Below are 21,899 nucleotides of genomic sequence, written 5' to 3'. Positions count from 1 at the left end.
TACTCAATGCTGGTATCCAAAGTGAATAGTGCAATAGAAACAGAGGGACTCAGGGCGCCTTACAACAGTCGGCAAATTACATTGCCCAAAATACATTCAATAAAACAATGACATATTGATAAACAATAAAACAGTACCACATCAATTAAAACTCTAATTAGACTCTATTAAAACATGAATTATAAAATTTAAAATGCATGCGTAATTAAATTTGTCCACGAATTGTGCCATTTATACGTGCCCAAGGAGGCAAAATTGTGGGGAAAAGCCACTCAGCTCTGGAGCTTTCTGTGAGGCACAGAGATCATGGAAAAGAAGTTCCTGAATATTCATCATCGGACACTTAAGAAAGTGGCTATTAAAACCTTTGGGAGATAATATTATTCAGGTGTTGTGTGGCTGAACAATGGTCTACAATGAGTCAATTTCATTGATAGTAACAGAGTTGGTATGACTTTTATCCCAGGATCTATAGCACAAACTGAAAAAATATAATCAAGAAACAGTGCTATTTAGCCAGCCACCTGTCCTATTTCACAGGGTAGTCTTTGTGGAATAACACAAGCTTAGCACCTCACAGGCAGGCAGGGAGTGCTAATTAGGGTACATGTGCTTATCACTTTAGAAATACAAAGTGCTCAGTATTACTCGATTCACAGAATTAAATGGAAAACTAATCGGTGTATTAAGATCATTTACAAAACCTACCTTAGTAATGTAAAATCTCAATATGTATATCAATACAGATTTTGCATTTAACAACCATAAGTCTAGTAACCAACAATTACAGCTATGCCAAAGAATCAATAATACTGTAGAAATGTATCATCACATCTTCAAGGCCATGAAACTTACAGACCTGAAATTTGGCACAGATATTAAGGTAATCCCAAATGTGGGTGCATTGAGATTAGTTTTTAAAATTGCTTAATTTTAGAATTAAAGTATTACACTATCTTAATGCATCATTCTCAGGTACCAGGTGGCTGATTTCTTAAATCCTTCATAATTAATAGGGAGGAATCTCTGGAATATTCATTTCTCTAGATGGCTCCTCTACTACCTCCTCTTGCAGATTCTCCAAACTCTACAAAATTTAAGAAAGAGGAGAGGTTCTGTTGTCAACTAGGTGGGAAGAGGATGATGAGTGAGTGGGTAGGTGGGAATAAGGAGTTCTGAAGTCTTCTGAAGCTGGGTGCTTCTGTTAGTTATTAATAAACACTGTAATCAAAGCCAAAATATGTACCTGTTCCCCTGAGACACTGGACAGCTGTAGTAAAACCTTTGGTTCTGGGCAACAAGTGATATTTGAGTTTAGGCAATCCCTTAGACTCTGCTACTTCCATGCTAATACGATGTTTGGTTTCTGTAAAACGAGTTCCTTCACAATACAAAAGAAACTATAAGACAAAACAAGAGGGGAGAAATATAGGATTACCATTTACAAATTTTAAAAAATCACAGTACATGTATGTTGCTAACATATTCAGGCTATTAACATGTGTATCAGGAGGGAGGATTCCCGAACTCAAAGACTGGTGAAGAATTTTTTTCTGAGTAATCTATTCCTGGAAAGGTCTCCCAGACAATCACAGAGAAGAATCCTCAAGGACCTGTGCTTCTTTCCCAGAAATTCCCTTAGCTCATGGCATCCCAGGTTCCCCACTACACTAATTCTCAGGGCTGTACTCCAGGAAGGTCAGATGCAAAATAACAATTTCTTTACTTAGAAGCTTTTCTCTCAAGGCCACACACTTCCCTGTAGTAGTATTTTTTCCTTCGTGATGCTCCTGGCAACATTAACATCCCAGACTATTTGCTTACTAGCCTTAACACATCTGGCCCAGGCCACTGCTACCTAAGGCAATGTTCTGTTCAGTCATGGACAAAGCAGCTGAGTGGACCAGAAAACAGATCATTTGTACATGCCCCTTTCATCTAAAGGAGAGAGAAATGGTTGTGATGTGTCTGTGCTTCAATGGGTTGTTGCCACTGCTTGTCTCTCTCAACATTTGTGTGTATGTCTATAAAACACCTTAATTTGGTAAAATAAATTGTGTGCCTGTCATAAATTATTACACTTTTCAACATCTTGTTCAAAGTACAGAGAAGTGCTTCACTTACCCACATATACTCTGGATAATCAGACAATCTTTTTAGCCCTTCAATAACCATGTCTCTATCTTCTTCCCATTTCCTTTTGCAGAATACAATTTCCAGGAAATACCATGTCCAGCCAATTAGGGGCACATACAACAGTTCTTTCTTAGCAAGGACTTTTGAACTCTGAAAGAAACACACATCATTAATTTCCATTAGTTTAAACACAATGGCACAATTACAAACTGTGTCATTTTCTAAAGTACATTTTCTGGATATTGAAAGGAATTTACTTCTGACAGATACACCCCACTTTTTCTTCAAGGGATTAAAGAAAAAAATGTGTGGTTCTTCACCTATAAAATTCTGAATTGGAGGTAAGCCTGAGAGTAAATAATTTGAGCCCAATCAGCTTCAAACTTCAGTAGGACTGAAGCAGAGTCTCGGGAAATTACTTTTCGACCACACCTCCCCAAATCTCCAGCCATTCTGGCATTTATATTCCAGAAATAAATATATGAAACTCTAATTTTAACCTGGGTCTGTCACTCTAGTGCAGATGTGGTCAATTGTGTATGACCTAGGGGGACATATCCTTCCCAGACCCTCCATGAACTGCATCTCCCTCACATAGCAAGCTCAGATGTTGCCTCATTCCTTATCACCATTCTGAGAGAGGCTACACTGGCTAATCTGAGTATCTGGAGGTAATAAGGGTTGTTGGGTTGCTTGTGGTAGTGGGGATATTTTCATATGTTTCCACAAATTTGCAAGCTTTCTTCATAGTTTGAGGGCAGGAAATTACTCAAAATCATGCTTCTTTTTTCCAACAAGAAAAAATAAGGTGTAGGTCAAGGACCTTTGGGCAACTGATGGGGAGTTTCAGAGACCGGAACTATGGTCTTATGGGGTCCCATAGGCCTTTATCTGCCCATTCCTGCTGTACCCATTGTTTTTCACTGGTTCATTAATGTTTAAGCTTCAAAAAATTAACTTTATGTGTTATCAGCAAACTTGTCTCAGGAAAGTGTCATGAAGTATGTTCAAGCCACTCTACAACCACTCACCCCTAACACACCAAAGCGTTCCGTCATGGTCCAGCCACACAAGAAATCAATTTCAAAGTTGTGGTTCAAGATGATGATGACATGCTCTTTTCCAAACTTATTGATTGTGTCCTGGTCTGAGAAGAGAGTACATTCTGTACCAGACCACCATTCCAGCAACATCACTAACTCTAGGGCATAGGAGAAGAGAAACAATATAGATTAGGTATAATCTCTGACACCACCATACACTCCATCCTGTTTCCTTCCTGGCCTCCCATTCAACCCAAGGTATCACGAAGGCTAGTAAATATGAGATTATATTATTCAACCAGAGCAGAAGCAAGCGATTTACAATATGTAAGTCTGAGTAAATAACTGAGCAGATATATATCCTCATTATTTAAACATCAGCTTTATCTTTAAAGTGAGAAGTCTATCTTACTTCAGGACTGCAAAGAAAATTTAGATCAAAAGGCCAACATTTTCAATAGTTTTCAATATGACAGGCATCTAAGTTAATAAAAAACAATTTAATTTTTTAAAGAACTTCTGTAGTAAAACCATCATGCTATCTAATCGCCATGTTTCTGCTGAGATGGTGACCTAACTCGGTCAGACACTTATCTATGTTTCAGCACTTGGAAACGCGCATAGCTATTGCTTGTACCTTCAAGCTTTTTTCTGACTCAAGGTGACCCGAAGGCAGGAGTGTCAAACTCATTTTTACTTATGAGTTTATTTTTTACTTTACATAAACCTTATGATTGCCTTCAATTTTAATATTGTATAAATATTAGGCTTGTGCAATCCGGGTAAACTGCAAGCCATTTCATATCTCAGCTTTCAATGTGGGCCCCGATTCGTTTTTGGGAGCCTCCCAAATATGGGAGGGCAGATACATTTTCGCTCTAGGGGTGCCAAAAGATCTACTGGCCCATTGGGGGTGGGGGGTGGGCTTCCCTTCCCATCATTTTAGGCATTTAAGCTGTTTGTTTCAACTTTAGAGGAGAGGCACTCAGCTACAGACAGGTGCACATGCTTTAAGGGAGTGTCTTACCTGTTTCTTTCTACTCTAGAGGAGAGGCGCTTGGTTGCAGGCAAGCGCGTGCATCTTAAGGAGGCTTCTTGCTCTTAAAGCTGTTTTTTCTACTCTAGAGGAGAGACACTTGGCTGCAGGAGAGGCAGGCGCGCGTGCTTTCTCTCGACAGCACCAAAACGCCACACAGCTTCCCAAGATACATTTTAAGGAGACCCAAGGAAGGAAGAGCTATGACCTATAGCTCAGTAGAGCTATCCTCCCTGGACTAGCTTAAAAGCCCCCTGTTTTCAGTGACTGCAATCTCCTTTCTGTTTGCCAGTTTTGCTTCCTTAAAGCTGTTTCTACTCTAGAGGAGAGGCAGGCATCTCTTTTTGTTTCCTGGGATTACTATTATTATCATTAATAATAATCTTTTAGAAGTATTTTATGAAGGAGAGGAAGGGAAGGAAAAAAGAAGGTAAAAGAGTGACTCTCCATCTACAAGTCCCCAAACGAGCATGTGCGCACCCCACCCGCCGTCCCTCAGGTCCCCAACTCAAGTCAGTCCCACTAAATAAAAAGAATCAGAAAAATAGAGGAAAATCAAAAAGATTCAACTGTGATGCCAAATAGGAGAGGAGGAGCCAGGATTGGCTCCCACTTGCTTTTGTGACAGGTGGGTTTTCATATCATGGGGGCCTTAGCATTACGGGCTCCTAAAATAATGAAGGTACTGAAAGAAATGGAGGGAATAGAGGAAACAAAATCCGCGCACAACCCTAATAAATATAACTGTTGTCCTCACATTGGAAGCCTCGCAGGCCACATAAAATGACGTGATGGACTGGATACGGCCCACAGGCCTTGTGTTTGATACATGTGCCATGGTGAACCTATTTCAAGTTTTCTTTGCAAGATTTGTTTAGAAGGGTGTTGTCCTTGCCTTCTTCTGAGGCCGAGTGAATATGGCTCGCCCAAAGTCACCCAGTGGATTTTCATGTCTGAGCAAGAATTTGAATCCTGGTTTTCAGGGCCCCAGTCTATGACTCAAACCACTGCACTTCGTTATGTCTTGGAAATCAATGTATTGCTGGCCTGCACCTCTCAGCATTCCTTAAAAATTGTTGTGCCAATTCAAGCTGCATGATTCCCATTAAATAATTTATTAAATAAATAACAAAAGTCAGTATGCAAAGGGATCATGTAATACCTTAGAAATACTACAATTGAGAGGACAAAATTGGTAGTATAATCTTTGTAGACTGTCTACTTCCTCAGTGAAGTGCTAAAATAGACCTTACAAGTCAGGAAAAGCTTAACTATAGAGGAGGACTTTTAATAGGTGGCTGCTTGATGATGTTTGTTTCAAAGGACTACAGTTGCAGAGAATGAATAACAGAGTATACTCCTGTATGCTTCGTACTATAGGGTATAATTCAAAAAGTGAGAAAGGTGAGAAAGTTCCAATTTCATTCAGGATCAGAAACCTGCCTTAAAAATCTGAAAGCCAAGGAGTGAAGGACTACCCTATCCCCTCTCCATGTGATCTCTTTCCAGGTTCCAGTCCCTCCTAGATTTCTTAATCATAGTCTGTCAAGAGTCCTGCTCTTGTCTCGGTATAGCAACCGAACACACAAAGGTAGTCCAGAGGCAGTCCGAGGTTGACACAGCAATCAATCAGCCAAGCAAGGAAGAAACAAGAGGGCAAGCTATATGTCTGTTCCAATATTCCAAAGCCAAGTAATTTCATTAGCACAGTTTCCAGGGATACTGCCCAATCTAACATCCAAGGTACAATCCATGTTTCAAGGGTTCAAGACACAATGCTCAAGGCTGTAGCTCCAAAAACTAACATTGCTACCCACAGCTAAGTATTCCAGACTTCAGCTATTTATGCAGGTCTCTCAAGCGCTTCCACCCACTGGCCCTTTTCTCAGCCAGATGACTAGCTCTCGGCACTTGAATCCCATTTGTCCTTAATTGTAACCAGTTCGGAATGCTTAATCCATGGTCTCCCATCTCAAGGTCCCAATCCTGCTTTGTTATGAGCCGAGAGGAGTGGTAAGACTTTCATTGTCCACTTGGGGTTGCTGTTGTTCCTGTTACAAAGTAGTGACATCTTAGGTCTCTGGCGGCACCTGTTTTTGCTCTCTATTAGGGCCTAACTCAGGCCCCTTCCACACAGGTATATAACCCAGAATATCAAGACAGATAATCCACAATATCTGCTTTGAACTGGGTTATCCAAGTCCATATAATCCAGTTCAATGTGGAGTTTATACAGCTGTATGGAAGGGGCCTCAAAAGTTGGGAGAAGTATTCCTTCTACCAGCTTCTGGTGGGTACTTACCAGGACATGCTTAAGCAGTCAGCAGGGACTCTTCATACCAGAGTTTACTGCTGTAAACCATCTGAAATTTGCCTTAAGCCTGTTTTGCACATAGAAGAGGATGGGTTATAAACCCCAAGGGGAAAAGAAATGACATTTCTTTCCTTGGGGATTACAAGCACTTACTGATTCATTTCTGCTACAGTCTGATTTTAAATTACAGCCCATCATATGGCCCAAGGCATACAGGAACAGGCTTTGTTATTCCTTCCCTGTAACTGCAGCCCTTTGAATCAAACATCAGTACTCTATACACCCACACACAGCTTGAGTGAGATAGGCTTTGCATTAGGAAGGAACCCTTTGGCTGTAACGAACAGCCTGAAGGACTTTTTGAGAATAAGAGCATCCTCCTCCACCTTATCCCCAATCCTTTTTGATAGTCTCTACCAATACAAAACAGCTCGAGGGGAAAGTGAAAAGAACTAAAAGAGGATCTAAAGAAATTTCATAGCCTGAAGGTCCAACTTCACCAATGCTGGAAAAAGCCCAAGGTCTTGGTTTTTCCAACTACTCAAGATTCCAATATTGACAATGAATTTATCGCTTTATCGCATTGTGATAAAGCTCTGAGCTAAACTGGCTCTTAAAAGAAAATTTGTCGGTGGCTCCTGATACATTTTTCTCCAGCAGTAAGTATTACTTCTCTATAACAACCAAGTGGCAACAGTAAGAACAGACCACGGAACAACAGACTGGTTCAAGATTGGGAAAGGAGTATGGCAGGGCTGCATCTGCTCACCCTACCTATTCAACTTGTATGCAGAACACATCATGCTACGTGTGGGGCTTGATGAATCCAAGGCTGGAGTTAAAATTACTGGAAGAAACATTAACACCTTAGATATGCAAATTATACCATTTTGATGGATGAAAATGAGGAGGAGCTGAGGAGCCTTATCACTAAGGTGAAAGAAGAAAGTACAAATGCTGGGTTGCAGTTAAACATCAAGAAAACCAAGATTATGACAACCAGACAGATTGATAACTGGGAAATAGAGGGAGAAAATGTGGAGGCAGTAACGGAATTTGTATTTCTAGGCGCAAAGATTACTGCAGATGCAAACTGCAGTCAGGAAATCAGAAGACATTTACTTCTTGGGAGGAGAGCAATGACCAATCTCGATAAAATAGTGAAGAATAGAGACATCACACTGGCAACGAAGGTCAGCATAGTTAAAGCAATGGTATTTCCCGTAGGAACCTATGGATGCGAGAGCTGGACCATAAGGAAGGCTGAGTGAAGTAAGATAGATGCTTTTGAACTGTGCTGCTGGAGGAAAATTCTGAGAGTGCCTTGGACTGCAAGAAGATCCAACCAGTCCATATTCCAGGAAATAATGACCAGCTGCTCACTAGAGGGAAGGATATTAGAGACAAAGATAAAGTACTTTGGACACATAATGGGAAGACAGGAAAGCTTGGAGAAGATAATGATGCTGAGGAAAACAGAAGGAAAAAGGAAGAGGGGTCGACCAAGGATAAGGTGAATAGATGGTATCCTTGAAGTGACTGGCTTGACCTTGAAGGAGCTGGGTGTGTATGAAGAGTCGGAAGTGACTGAACAAATAAACAACAAGTATTATTTCTCAACTGTGTGGCTTAAAAAGCAAAAATGAGGGCCCTTTCAGACAGGCCCTATATCCCAGAATCTGATTCCAGGTTTTCTATTTACCCTAGATTATCTGGCAGTACAGATTCATATAATAAAGTTTAAAGCAGAAAAAGCAGGTCCTGGGATATAGGGCCTTTCTGAAAAGGCCCTGATAGAAATGTACATTATTTATACCAACCATAGAATACAGAAAATAAATGATTGGCAGCCCACTTATTAAGACAGACAGACAGACAGACAGAGAAAGGGAAAGAGAAAAACTGAATACAAAGAGGTAGCAATTAAAGTGCATCATGTATGGGTTCAACATCTAAGTATCCCAAGTTTAAATGCTTGGAAACATTTAGCTTTGCATTAATTTGCTGATCACCAAGTATAAAATAGAACAATTTACTTCTTACCCGAGAGAAGCTTTTCAGTTCTGTTTATTAGAGGTTTCAAAAGCCACAAGGTAAGCCATTAATGGCAAAAGATGAAAGAGAACAACTTCTGGGGGAAAATGCACCCTTGTGCTTGATATTTGTAAAACTAATTTTAAAGCTACATGTGTCAAAATCATCCTGAGTTAATATGTGGGTGCACATGCACCTTCAAGTTACCCATCAATTGTTTCCTGCATTGATGGCATCTCTGAAGAACAGATATCACAATTCAGTTAAAACTGTCACAGCTCCAAAAGTTTCCATGTTGACATAAACAGAAATCTTAAAAATAATAAACTATCCATTTGGATGTGGCTGTATTGCTTTTGCTTGTGGAGCAAAATCCGAACATGCTGAGCTATTTAAGTCATCTGAAGGTAGGCAGAATGAAAAAGGTTGTAATATAGATTCTCCTCATGAATTAAATATGCATTGAAGTGTTTTCTTATGCAGGAAGTCAGATGAAACATCTGTGGTGCTCTACAACAGGAAGGAGAATTTCAGAGCTATACAGCATAAGTGATAATTTTAGTTAAAAGCTCCTCAGCAAGAGACTGAAATCTCCTAAGGGAGTGAGTCTGTGAATGACTTCCTCATGGCCAGCATCCCGAGGGGAAGAAAAGGTCCCCGATTCCAAAATTACCTCACCAAATAATTAGATGGGTGCTTTTAAAACAAACAAACAAACAAAATCACGTGCTATGTATATAACATTATTTTACACCCCCGAAAAAAAGGAAATTGAAGGTATCTTTAAAGAAATATCTGCAAAAAGATATCTGAATGTAAAAGACTCAGTTTGGACAACATGTGTAAACACAGTAGAAAGTATTTGTACAAGGGTCCCATTATGGTGTAGTAAAATGGTGTCCCTTTTTAAATAGCAAAATTAATATTTCCTTGGGAAGGATTTGCAATATTTTAAAGATGGATGGTTGAATCTGTGGATATTGAATCCATGAAAAGGAAGGTTGACTGTTCTAGCATCCATGGAATTCAATCACTGAGTCTCAACCTTTGACCTTGCGTTCATTTTGGACATCAGAATCTCAAATCTCTAACCAGCTGGGGCTCCTGGGAATTGGAATCCCAAAATGGGTTGTGTGTTATCCCTTGCACCCTGTCCATCCCCTGTGATCTTTAGGGGAATCTGTCCTGCTTGTGCATTGAATTGCTTTGGTCAATCTGGCAATCATTCAGAAATGGATATTCAGCAAAGTTTTCTTTGACCTATGGAATACACCGCCCCCTGGGATGAAGGCCTGCACCAACCATTCTAAGCTTCAGACGTTGGCTAGACATGGTTTTCTTCTTTCAAGCTTCCTCAAAGTAGTTTCATTGATCAAATGTATCAATCTTCTTGATATAAATATAGTGAAATAAAGACATTTTTAAATGATGTTATACTCTGTTGTTTATATAAGCTATCATGGTGTAGTGATTTGAGCATTGGTCTACAATTCTAGAGACCAGAATTTGAATCCCCACACTCAGCTATGGAAACCCACCGGGTGATCTTGAGCAAGTCACACCCACTCAGTCTAACAGGAAAGTGAAGGTCAATCACCTCTGAACAAATCTTGTCAACAAAACCTTGTAATACTTCACCTTAAGATCGCCAAAAGTCAGAAATAACATGAAGGCTCACACCAAATGTATAAATATGTATGACTTTTTTAACTCTACACTACTTTGATAACATTTCTTTGCTATATGTTTTTTGGAAAATAAATATGAAGCATTTCTGTTTTTTTTAAAAAAATAATAACTTCATCAAAAACTTGCATATTTTAAGCTGCAACTCTTCCAAGGATGCATTATGCTGTGTGGAAGGTTTGATCTTTGTGTGCATCATTTCAAAATATGCTGATATCAATTTATATGCCAACAACAAATGGCAAGTACATTGCTACAAACATGAGAACTAGAAAAAAGCCAAGCAATTTTCTCAGAAAAAAGTGCACTGAGATCTGAAACGTATAGGTCTACTGCCTCAACACTAGGCAGGCACTGCCAAAGACCAAGAAGAAAGCCCAAGTCATCAGGGTCACTTTCCAAGGGCAGATGCAAGTTTGGCTACTAAAAACAGAATTGGAAGGGGTCCCAAGGGTTGTATCCTCCAGTGCCCTACCAACGTGAAAACACAGACCCAAAACAGCCGTGAAAGGTGCCTATTTAACCTCTTTGAAAAACGTCATCATAACAGCCAGTTTAAAACAAATGACTTTCCTCCGTCAAGGTACACAGCAGCAATCATTGCATTTCATGTCCAGGAAAGACCGATACATTCCCATATAGTCAGCTAAATAGATCTAGAAAATTAACAATTCAACTGATGTATGTACTATGTGTCAAAATACTCTAAGATCACATTTCGCATTCTTGCATTTAAGAATCTTTTCATTGAAGATGCCATGAATAGAACGAGTTGCTTTGGGAAATATTTTTTTTAATTAGCTTCTGTCACTAGCGGCATACACAATAGTATTCAGAGACATAGTCAGATTAGTCTGTTTCAACATCAAAAGATAGAAAGGAATCCTGTAGCACCTTTGAGTATCTGGGAAAAACAAATTTCTAGCATAAGCTTTCATGGACTTCATCCCATAAAGTAGATCCAAGTCCATGAAAGCTTGTGCAAAGATGGAGGAACAGCCTCAAATAACCCAAAAATCCCACAAAGTGACCTCTATCTTTACTCATTTGATTTCTACATTTAACACGACATAAAGCTCACAAAAAGGCATTAAGTTCCCATTACTTTAAGAAGCAACATGTCACTGATAATGTTATTATTTGTGATGCACTACTTCCAAGCTCTGCCCCTAATAATCTGCATGGTGTTGACATTCTTGTGGGTCCCCAGATGTTTTGGCCTTCAACCCCCAGAAATCCTAACTGCTAGTAAACTGGCTGGGATTTCTGGGAGTTGTAGGCCAAAACACATGGGGACCCACAGGTTGAGAAACATTGCTTTAGTGGGTTATTTCTGTCCAAGGGGAATCTTACTATCAACCAGTTCTTTCTTTTGGGTGCAGCAAGGACTTGGGCTATGTCTCTAACAATGGTAGCAGTGAATAAAACATAAACATGAAATCATTTTTGTAACCGAGATGGACTTTGCCAATTAACAGGTTAATATAGAGAGGGACAAGAATGTCAACACCATGCAGATTATTAGGGGCAGAGCTTGGAAGTAGTGCATCACAAATAATGAGAACCACTGCACTAAAGGATCTGAATCCAAGAGTGAGGGACAACAATTAGATACCCTGTTTCCCCGAAAAGAAGACATCTCTGGAAAATAAGACCTAGTAGAGGTTTTGCTGAATTGCTAAATATAAGACCTTCCCCGAAAGTAAGACCTAGCAAGGTTTTTGTTTGGAAGCATGCCCGGCGCCTGCCAATCAGAACACCAGAGCATACAGAATTGGTAAATGTACATACCAGTTGTACATGGAAATACAGTAGAGTCTCACTTATCCAACACTCGTTTATCCAACGTTCTGGATTATCCAACGCATTTTTGTAGTCAATGTTTTCAAAACACCATAATATTTTGGTGCTAAATTTGTAAATACAGTAATTACTACATAGCATTACTGCATATTGAACTACTTTTTCTGTCAAATTTGTTGTATAACATGATGTTTTTGTGCTTAATTTGTAAAATCATAACCTAATTTGATGTTTAATAGGCTTTTCCTTAATCCCTCCTTATTATCCAACATATTCACTTATCCAACATTCTGCTGGCCCGTTTATGTTGGATAAGTGAGACTCTACTGTAATGGTAGTAACAAGAAATTCTTAATAGGATTCACAGTTTGTCCGGTTATGTTGGTTTGTGATGACAACTACTGTACAGTATATAATAAATGTTCTTTTTTTTTGTTCAACAATAAATGTGAATTCTTCTTCATGGAAAAATAAGACACACCCTGAAAATAAGACCTAGTATATCTTTGGGAGCAAAAATTAATATAAAGACACTGCCTTATTTTCAGGGAAACACGGTAGGTCGCACTTTGAGCAAGAGGGCTTGAATATACCCAAAGACTACTGACTGTTCACATGGAGTTCAGCCTTAGTAATTTCCCAATACGCTTTCATAGGTGCAAAGACAAAAATAGTACACACACACACACACACACCATGTTCATGCCACTGACAGAAGCTGCCAGTTCAGCACTTTTCAATATAAGGTCACTGAGGACAAGAACCTTTAAGGCAACTCTTGCCAGGGGAAAAAGCAGCATAAAGCAAATACCCAGGCCCTCTTCTTGTCCGCCGGGCTTTCAGAGAGAAGGGCCAGAGGTATGGATCAAGGGAAGGGAGATTTGTTCCTGGAGAGAGATAGCCACATACAAGATAGCAATTCAGCAATGGTTTGGTGCGTGAGAAGTAGAAAAGGGATTATTTATTGCGCCTGTTAGCTCCTTAGTATTTTTCAGATAAAGAACCAAATGTCTTGTGGCATTTTAAAAGCGAGCTGATCTAAAAGAATATTTTGTGCATGTGCTTGCTGTTCACACATTGTCATGGCTACCTCTCTCAAATTTGTGCCTTATGGCAGGTTCTGCATAAATAATACAAGGGAATAAATGGAACATAATTTTAATATATATTTTAAGGTTTTGCTTCAAATTAACATCTTGTGTAAGTTTGCAAGACAGCAAGAAATCAAGTAAATACTAGAACAGTTAGTTATTCTGGTATTTCAGGGAGCAGATGCAGAAGACAAAAAAAACTGAAAGATTTTTGGAAGCAGCAAAAGCTGAAGACTGAGAAGCAAACCAAATGAAACACAACCACTAAGGAAGGCATTTGAAAACATAAATAAATAGGGATAGCAAAGCTGTAAATTGCAAATGTAGCTCACTTTTTTTAATTTTTATTCCCCTTTATTTGTCTCATTTTTTCTTTTTTAACTAAAATTTGTTACTTTGGTTATGAATTATACTGTTTGTGCTAGAATAGTATAAATTATACTGTCCGTGCTAAAATAAAATAACAATCCCTCACAAAGACGAGATAGAAGGTGGAGTTACTGAAATAAATACATTTTAACTGTAAAAATGTTATAGAGCAAGAAAAAGTGCAGAAAGGGGTAACTAAAATTCAAGCCTTCCCCTACGATGAAAAAGTTATATCAAAAATTCAGGCAACCCACCCACACCCCCTAGTAAAGACAGGTTTAATCCAAAAGAGCAAATGTAATGGTTGCCAAAGTATATACTTTTAAAACGGGATTAAGTAAATTTATGGAAAGCTCTGAATGGCTATTTATTTTTTCTGGTATCAGTTGCTGAGAAACTGGAGCATGGGGTACTGCTCCTAATATGCCTTGCTTGTATGCTTTCCACTGGCATCTGGATGGTTACTGTGCAAACAGACTGTTGGACCAGATGGACTTTGGTCTAATCCAATAAGGCTCTTCTTAATGTTCTTATTTCAAGTACCTACAGAAGGGAAGTACCTATGCTAGTTGTAAAGACAAGTGCCTCCATAATGCTGAAAGGGAGGGAAGTTCTGGAACAGCTGTGAGAGGCACTGGCTGAAGGAGAAATAACTGAGTGGTTCTTGCATACATCCACCACTTCCCAATCTCCTGTTTGAAGAAACTGTCTTACTCTCATCCACTCTGAAGTCTCTTGTCACATGAGTGGGCTAATAGGAGAGATGGACCAAAAAACCCCAGCTGTGTGGCCAAAGAGTGACCATAAAAGTCTTGTGTGCTAAGACTATACTTGTAGGCACATAGACTAAGGCTTCTTCTTCTTTATTCGTTCAGTTGTTTTGACTCTTCGTGATCTCATGGACCAGTCCACGCTAGAGCTCCCTGTCGCCCGTTGCTGCCCCCAGCTCCTTCAAGGTCAACCCAGTCACTTCAAGGATACCGTCCATCCATCTCGCCCTTGGTCGGCCTCTCTACCTTTTTCCTTCCATTTTCCCTAGCATCATGATCTTCTCCAAGCTTTCCTGTCTTCTCATTATGTGGCCAAAATACTTCATCTTTGCCTCTAGTATCCTTCCCTCCAGTGAGCAGTTGGCCATTTCCTGGAGGATGGACTGCTTGGATCTTCTTGCGGTCCAAGGCACTCTCAGGATTTTCCTCCAGCACCAAAGTTCAAAAGTGTCTATCTTCCTTCGCTCAGCCTTCCTCATGGTCCAGCTCTCGCAGCCATAGGTTACTATGGGGAATACCATTGCTTTCACTATGCGGATCTTTGTTGCCAGTGTAATGTCTCTGCTTTTCATTATTTTATCGAGGTTGGCCATTGCTCTCCTCCCAAGAAGTAGACGTCTTCCGATTTCCTGGCTACAGTCTGCATCTGCAGTGATCTTCGCACCTAGAAATATAAAGTCTGTCACTGCCTCCAAGTTTTCTCCTTCTATTTGCCAGTTGTCAATCGGTCTGGTTGCCATGATCTTGGTTTTCTTGATGTTTAACTGCAGCCCGGCTTTTTCACTTTCTTCTTTCTTTAGACTAAGGCAGTGGTTCTCAACTTGTGGGTCCCAGGTGTTTTGGCCTACAACTCCTAGAAACCCCAGCCAGTTTACCAACTGTTAGGATTTCTGGGAGTTGAAGGCCAAAACATCTGGCCAAAACAGACTGAGAGCCACTGGACTAGGGAAAAGGAGAAGAGATGGTACATATTGAAGTTCTCTGTGGCAGAATGATCTCTAGACATGTGTCAAACCTAAGGTCCACAGATTGAATCTGACCCACAATATTATTTTATGTGGCCTTCCAGATGCTCCCCCATCATTAGGCATCGTGACTAAAATTAATGGGAGTTGTTATACAATAACACCTGGGAGGCTGAGGTTTGTTCGGTTTGGTCAGGAACGTGGGGTTTGAATTTAGATACAAGGCATGTGGATATGATGTCTGACTTTAAAATGTCTTTAACCTTTCCCCAACCACAGAGCCGTAAGTGCCGTAATGGTTCTGGCCCAATTTACTTATCCGAATGTATCTCCTCATATGAGCCAGCTAGATCCCTAAGATCATCTGGAGAGGCCCTGCTCTCGGTCCCACCTGCCTCGCAGGCGCGGCTGGTGGGAACAAGGGACAGGGCCTTCTCGGTGGTGGCTCCCCGGCTGTGGAACAGCCTCCCCACAAATATCTGACAAGCCCCAACCCTTCTGGGTTTCAGAAAGGCTGTGAAAACATGGCTGTGTGCACAAGCTTTTAATGAGTAATACAATAATGTCGACATGGTCCGATTGAAGGCTGAAGCATGAGGTTTTTAGACAAATGGATCTAATTTACATATGTTTTAATTGTTATAATGTATTTTAATGATGTATTTTTATAGTTTTAATTGATTATATGTACTGTTTTTGTTTATTATTATGTTCTTGGCATTAAATGTTGCCAACTGTTGTAAGTTGCCCTGAGTCTCGTCCCCCCCCCCCCCGCCCCCGGGTGAGAAGGGCGGGGTATAAATGCTGGAAATAAATAAATAATAAATAAGTGCTTCTGGGTTCCACTTTCTATTATCCTCAATCTGCATGGTGGATAATCAAAAGTGAAAGGAGGTGTCATTCAGTAGCATCTGGGAACCTAAATTGGGTAAACACTAAACAGCATTGACCACTATGTAAAACAAAATTACACTTAGCTCTCTGTATCCAAAGATCCTCCATCCATTGATTCAATGGCTCTTTGAAGGCAACCACAAGGCTAATGTGGTTCTCGATTAAAATGAATTTGACACTCCTGCACTATTAGCTTGCCCTCTAACTGCTCCCACTGTCCTATTATCTGTATATGCACATACATTCTTACAGGTCCATTGCTCTCAAAGTCATACTCCCCGGTTTCTTAAAAACTCCAACCTAAAGAAAAGACATTCCTAGTTAGCGTACAGAAATCAAAGCATACTTACGGCTCCACAATGAGTAGGAAAGGCGGCAGTTTACTCGTCGATAAAACTGCTTGTTTATAGGCCAGAGGATTAGCGTGCATAGCTGGATGAAGTTAATGATGAACCCACTCACGACAAAGACAAACCCAATCAGGAGGTGAACTATAAACTGGGTCTTCAGAAACGCAATTAAGCCCATGATAACCACTTAGTTACGCTTGCAAGGTCCTTCACTCAGAATCACCGTCCTACAGAAAGAAGAGGGAAAAAGAGTAACACTTAACAAATGAGATAGCCATAATCTATTCTAGAACAAGTAAGGATAGGAGATGTCAAGGAGGCAGGAAGAGGAGGGCGAAGGAGGATGAAGAGCAGAACCAGATGTTGTTTCTACTGCTGTTGTGGTTTTGCAAGAAGCAGCACAGGACCCATAAAAGAGATTTTTGCCAGCAGGACAAGTCACTTCAGGGTTCTTCTGGTTATAAGTCAAGAATGCTTTAGCAGTATATCACAAAGTCCTTTTCAAGCAATAGTAAGACAACACTTGATATTCATGAGTATAGCCCAATTCCCCTGTTATTTGCAGTTCTTTCACAAAAGTAAATTGCTTTTCCTAAAGCCTTGGTTTCTGAAGGCAGGAGATAAAATCTCAATTTTGCATGATTTTGAACAGAAGAATTAAGTCTCTTGCTTTCACAAGTAAACGTCAGCCTTTTTTTTTTTTTAAAGAGAAATGTTTTGAAAAGTGTTAACGCACACATGATTGGCTCATGGCCCAGGAAAAAAGGAGTGGAAGTGGAAAAGACACCTAGCATTTGGCCAATAAAAAGGCCAGCACACCTCTAAGAAAAGTTTAAGAAAAACTGCTAGTAGGAACAATGCACAACGGAGAGGCCATAGGCCAACGTGAGTCTCTTCCCATAAGAATGCTTCCTTACTGTGGACCATAGTTAACAGTCATAGAGTGGTATTACTGCAAAACATGTGTAGATAGCTGCCAGGGAGTAGGCAGGGGGTTGTTATGTTCTCACGGGTCCAGGGACCAACATTTCAGAGAAGTTGGATGAAAGACTGCTCATTTACAGCAATTTAAGAATCTGAAGAAGGAACAGCTTTTCTCCAGATACCCCCCCTCCCACCCTGGGAATTTTCCATCCTTTTTGTTGAATGGTAAAAAAAAAATTAACATTTTCTTTTTGGTATTTTTCATGTTTTAAAGTATGTGCCATGGGTACTACTGAGTTAACTTTCTGAAAATTTGTTTTTACTATTAATGTCTTCCACTTCCCACTTTACTCATTTTTTTCTCTCATTAATAGTAGGCGCCACTAGAGGGTGTAAGGAACACAAATAAAACAAATTGCTTTTTCGGAAGGGAATTAGTTTAATATGAAGGCATACACATGAGAAAATCATCTCAAGACACTTTATTCCCAAATCAGGATCTTTTTGCTAATTGGCAAATTCATCAACACATTAAAAAGTAAACAGCTGATAAAACCAAAACTTGTCTGGTCAAGATGGTGGTGGGAGGCTGGAAAAAGTGCAGGACAGCTAGAGCTGCATGAATGAATGATTGCGGAGGGAAGGGCTTGTTGAAGTACAGTAGAGTTTCACTTATCCAATGTTCTGGATTATCTAACACAGTTTGCCCCCCGCCCCGATCCACAGCTGTTTCTCTAGGCAGCAAGGATTGAACTTTTTACGGATTTAATTTCCGACAATGTTGTCTGTAAGTTCATTTTATGCAATTCTATCTTTATTTGTAGTCAATTTGTTGGTAGCCAATTTTTTTAGTCAATGTTTTCAATATATTGTAATGTTTTGGTGTTAAATTCATAAATACAGTAATTACTACATAACGTTACCTTGTATTGAACTGCTTTTTTCTGTCGATTTGTTGTAAAACATGATGTTTTTGGTGCTTAATTTGTAAAATCATAACGTAATTTGACGTTTAATAGGCTTTTCCTTAATCCCTCCTTATTATCCAAAATTTTTGCTTATCCAACCTTCTGCTGGCCTGTTTATGTTTGATAAATTAGACTCTATTGTAGTTCTGAAAAATTATTGATTAATTTAATTTTTTAAAGACAGCACAGGGGCTTATTCTGCAAAGGCAGTTCCATTCTGAATCAAAAGAAGATCATAGACTGTCTCAAAGACATATCTGCACTACAGTTATATCAATTTCACACTTCTTTGCAATGACTCCATCTTAAGGAATCCTAGGATCTGTAGTTCGGGGAAGCAGACTAAAGATCTGTAAGATAGAATCAATTCTAAATGCATCAGACAAACTGTAAACCTAAAATTCCTTAGGATGGAGCTGTAACAGTTATGATGATGCAAATCTAATATAAACAGTAGGGCAAATATACCCTAAGTTCTGACAAAGGAACCATGCCACTTTACATTGCGGCTGGGGAGCTTATATGATTGAATGTTCCTTGACATAAATGAAAGCAAGTGCCTTTATTTAGATATCAAGAAACAAGGGTTTTTCTCTAAAGCATCCTTTCATGTCATCTAATTTTTGTGCAGATTTTTCTTAATGAAGCATTCAGTTGTCATCTCCTTCTCCTACAGTCCGATGTGCTACTGGCCAGACTGTCACATACCACACAGTCAGGTGTCACATAAACTTGCCTGTTATCCATAACTGCAGCTTAAGCTCTATGTATCTTCTTATTTAACTTTCCTTCTTCTGCAGGTTGGGCAAATATTAAAACTGAACCGCAGCACCTGAACACCCTGCTCTCCTAATAAGGCTTCAGTTGAGCTGCAGACAGTGGCAGGCAAGTTTAATGGATGTAGCATTTGAGGGAGAGAAAAGAAGGTACCGGAGCAAATGTCTACATCACCCTTGGCCACACAGGTGCTTGAGGTGTGTAAATGTTTGAAATGTATGTGTAGACATCATTGGAACCTTTAAGATATTTAGGTCACATTTTCCAGCATGCAGGGGTAACTAAAAAACCTAAACGGTGTCAAAGTTTTAAAAATGAGGAAGTTTTCAGAGAGAAAAAAATAGGTGGCACTCCTAACCCAACACTAACTGAATTGAATACATAGGGATTAAAAGCCAGACTCAAGACTCAAAGCACTAAAGCCAGAGGGACAAATAAGAGATTATTAATCTTCTCTTACATTAAACTGCTAGGTTCTGAAACATATTTTCCAACCACTCAGATCCTGCCACTGTTTAAGTGCTAAGTGTTCCCACTACAAAACATCAGTTTTCTAGTTTAAAGGCAAAATGACTCCAACTCCTACTCATCAGTTGCTTCCTTTTGATGACAGGGAATTCATTTCTTTGCTTTTCACACCACAAAACTACTCAGCAGGGCTTTTACTGATTTCAGAACCAGGTCTTTGGGGACAGGGATAGGAGACAACTAAGATAAAACAGCAATGTCTTGGCCCCATAGACAAGGAGGTTCATAGAAGGAAATGCATGTGTGTCTGAAACAAAGTGGAATGGAGGAGAGGAAGAGGAAGATGAAAGAAGCAAGTACAACCCTTCCATGAACTTCCTTGAGTGCGCTTAGCATCCAAGTCATAGTTCGTCCCCATTTTGCTACAAGATGACATGCCATGCCTATCTGACAGGACTTTCATTCACGCAGGAACAAAGGCAAACACTATTTTGTATGATAACTTCAAAAGATCCTCCTGCTTTCTGCAATTTATACAAGATTTGAATCTGTGACTGAAAAACTAGAACAGTCATTCATCAGGAAACTCCACTGAACTGATCTTGTTTCAGAGGAATATAGCATGGATTGCACTGTGTCTTCCAATTCAGGTGAAGTTATCTCATGGTGATGACCATCATCACATTATTTTAATGCAGAAGCATATAAGAAGCTCAGCCTCTCATTGAACATTGAGAATACCAAAGTGCTCTTCCAGCAGGCACCAGCCAATCCCTCTGCAATGCCAGAAATACAGCTTAATGGTGTAACGTTAGAAAATGTCGACCATTTCCACTACCTTGGCAGCCACCTCTCCATAAAAGTCAACATTGACACTGAAATACAACACTGCTTGAGCTCTGCGAGTGCAGCCTTTTTCTAAATGAAGCAGAGTGTTTGAGGATTGGGACATCCTTAGGGATACCAAGGTGCTTGTTTATAAAGCTATTGTCCTCCCAACCCTGTTATACGCCTGCAAAATGTGGACTGTCTACAGACGTCACACTCAATTCCTGGAATTATTCCATCAGCGTTGTCTCCAAAAAATCCTGCAAATCTCTTGGGAAGACAGGCAGACAAATGTCAGTGTGCTGGAAGAAGCAAAGACCACCAGCACTGAAGCGATGCTACTATGCCATCAACTCCGCTGGACTGGACATGTTTTCCAAATGCCCGATCACTGTCTACCAAAGTAGTTACTATATTCCCAACTCAAGGATGGAAAACGGAATGCTGGTGGACAGGAAAAGAGATTTAAAGATGGGCTTAACCTTAAAAACTCTAGCATAGACAACAAGAAATGGGAAGCCCTGGCCTTTGAGCACTCTAGCTGGAGGTCAGCTGTTACCAACAGTGCTGTGGAATTTGAAGAGGTACAAATGGAGGGAGAAAGGGAGAAACATGCCAAGAAGAAGGCGTGTCAAGCCAACCCTCCACCTGGAAACCGATGTCTTCACTGTGGAAGAACATGCAGGTCAAGAATAGGGCTCTACAATCACCTACGTGTCCACCACCAAGACACTACTTGGAAGGCCATCATACTCAGACAACAAGGGATTGCCTAAATAAGTAATGTTAATGTACAATGTATGGTTATAGAATATCAAAACCTAAGAAACCCATAACATAAAACACAACACAAAAAAGTAAAGAAAAAGAACAGGATAGGTAGCACTTTGGCATTCATTTAAAATCTTAAAACATAACAAACACAGTATAACTAAAAAGAGGAGAAAAAGCCACAAAATGAAAAGTATTTCTGCTAATCTTAGCTCGGACAATTTCTGTTGCATGTTTATTAGCATATTACTTAATAAAAAACTAAGTACCGAATAGAATATATTCCAGAGAATTTGTATATCAGAGTACAATTTGTCTTAATCACTGTAAAAATTACCAAAATTCCACATGAAATAAGGACTCTATCTACATGTGAACAATTATTACTTTGTGTACAACCAATACAAAAACAACTGGAAACCCACATCACTTCAATGTTAGTAATTTAATTATCACTTTTCACATATGTAGACAAGATACATTGCAAAAAAACTAACCATCCAATTTGTTTGAGACAGTCAAGCCTTTGGCCAGGCCCCAGGAGCCTAGCATAATTAGTTATTTCCTCACATGATTTTAAGTGGATAATTGCCAAAATATATCTGGCATTTTGAAAATGAATTTATCTCTGCAGTACCACTGCTTTCTCAGAGCGCAATTGGTTTTCGCTGT

General features: G+C 39.7%; 1 protein-coding gene across 3 annotated transcripts in view; it reads right to left on the bottom strand.

The window, feature by feature from the left end:
• agpat3 (1-acylglycerol-3-phosphate O-acyltransferase 3) overlaps positions 1 to 21,899 on the bottom strand; it is a 135,038-nt gene that overhangs the window by 10,365 nt on the left and 102,774 nt on the right. For all 3 annotated transcript variants that reach the window (XM_008107455.2, XM_062975161.1, XM_062975162.1), the window contains 4 exons: positions 16,492 to 16,718; positions 3,168 to 3,337; positions 2,125 to 2,286; positions 1,247 to 1,400 (listed from right to left, as the gene is read on the bottom strand). In XM_008107455.2, coding sequence (XP_008105662.1) covers positions 1,247 to 1,400; positions 2,125 to 2,286; positions 3,168 to 3,337; positions 16,492 to 16,669 — 664 coding nt within the window. In that variant the 5' untranslated portion in view covers positions 16,670 to 16,718. The remainder of the gene's footprint in view (positions 1 to 1,246; positions 1,401 to 2,124; positions 2,287 to 3,167; positions 3,338 to 16,491; positions 16,719 to 21,899) is intronic.

The sequence above is a fragment of the Anolis carolinensis genome, chromosome 3 (assembly GCF_035594765.1).
Source record: "Anolis carolinensis isolate JA03-04 chromosome 3, rAnoCar3.1.pri, whole genome shotgun sequence".
Taxonomy (NCBI): Eukaryota; Metazoa; Chordata; class Lepidosauria; order Squamata; family Dactyloidae; genus Anolis; species Anolis carolinensis.
This window is presented reverse-complemented; position numbering and strand designations above follow the sequence as displayed.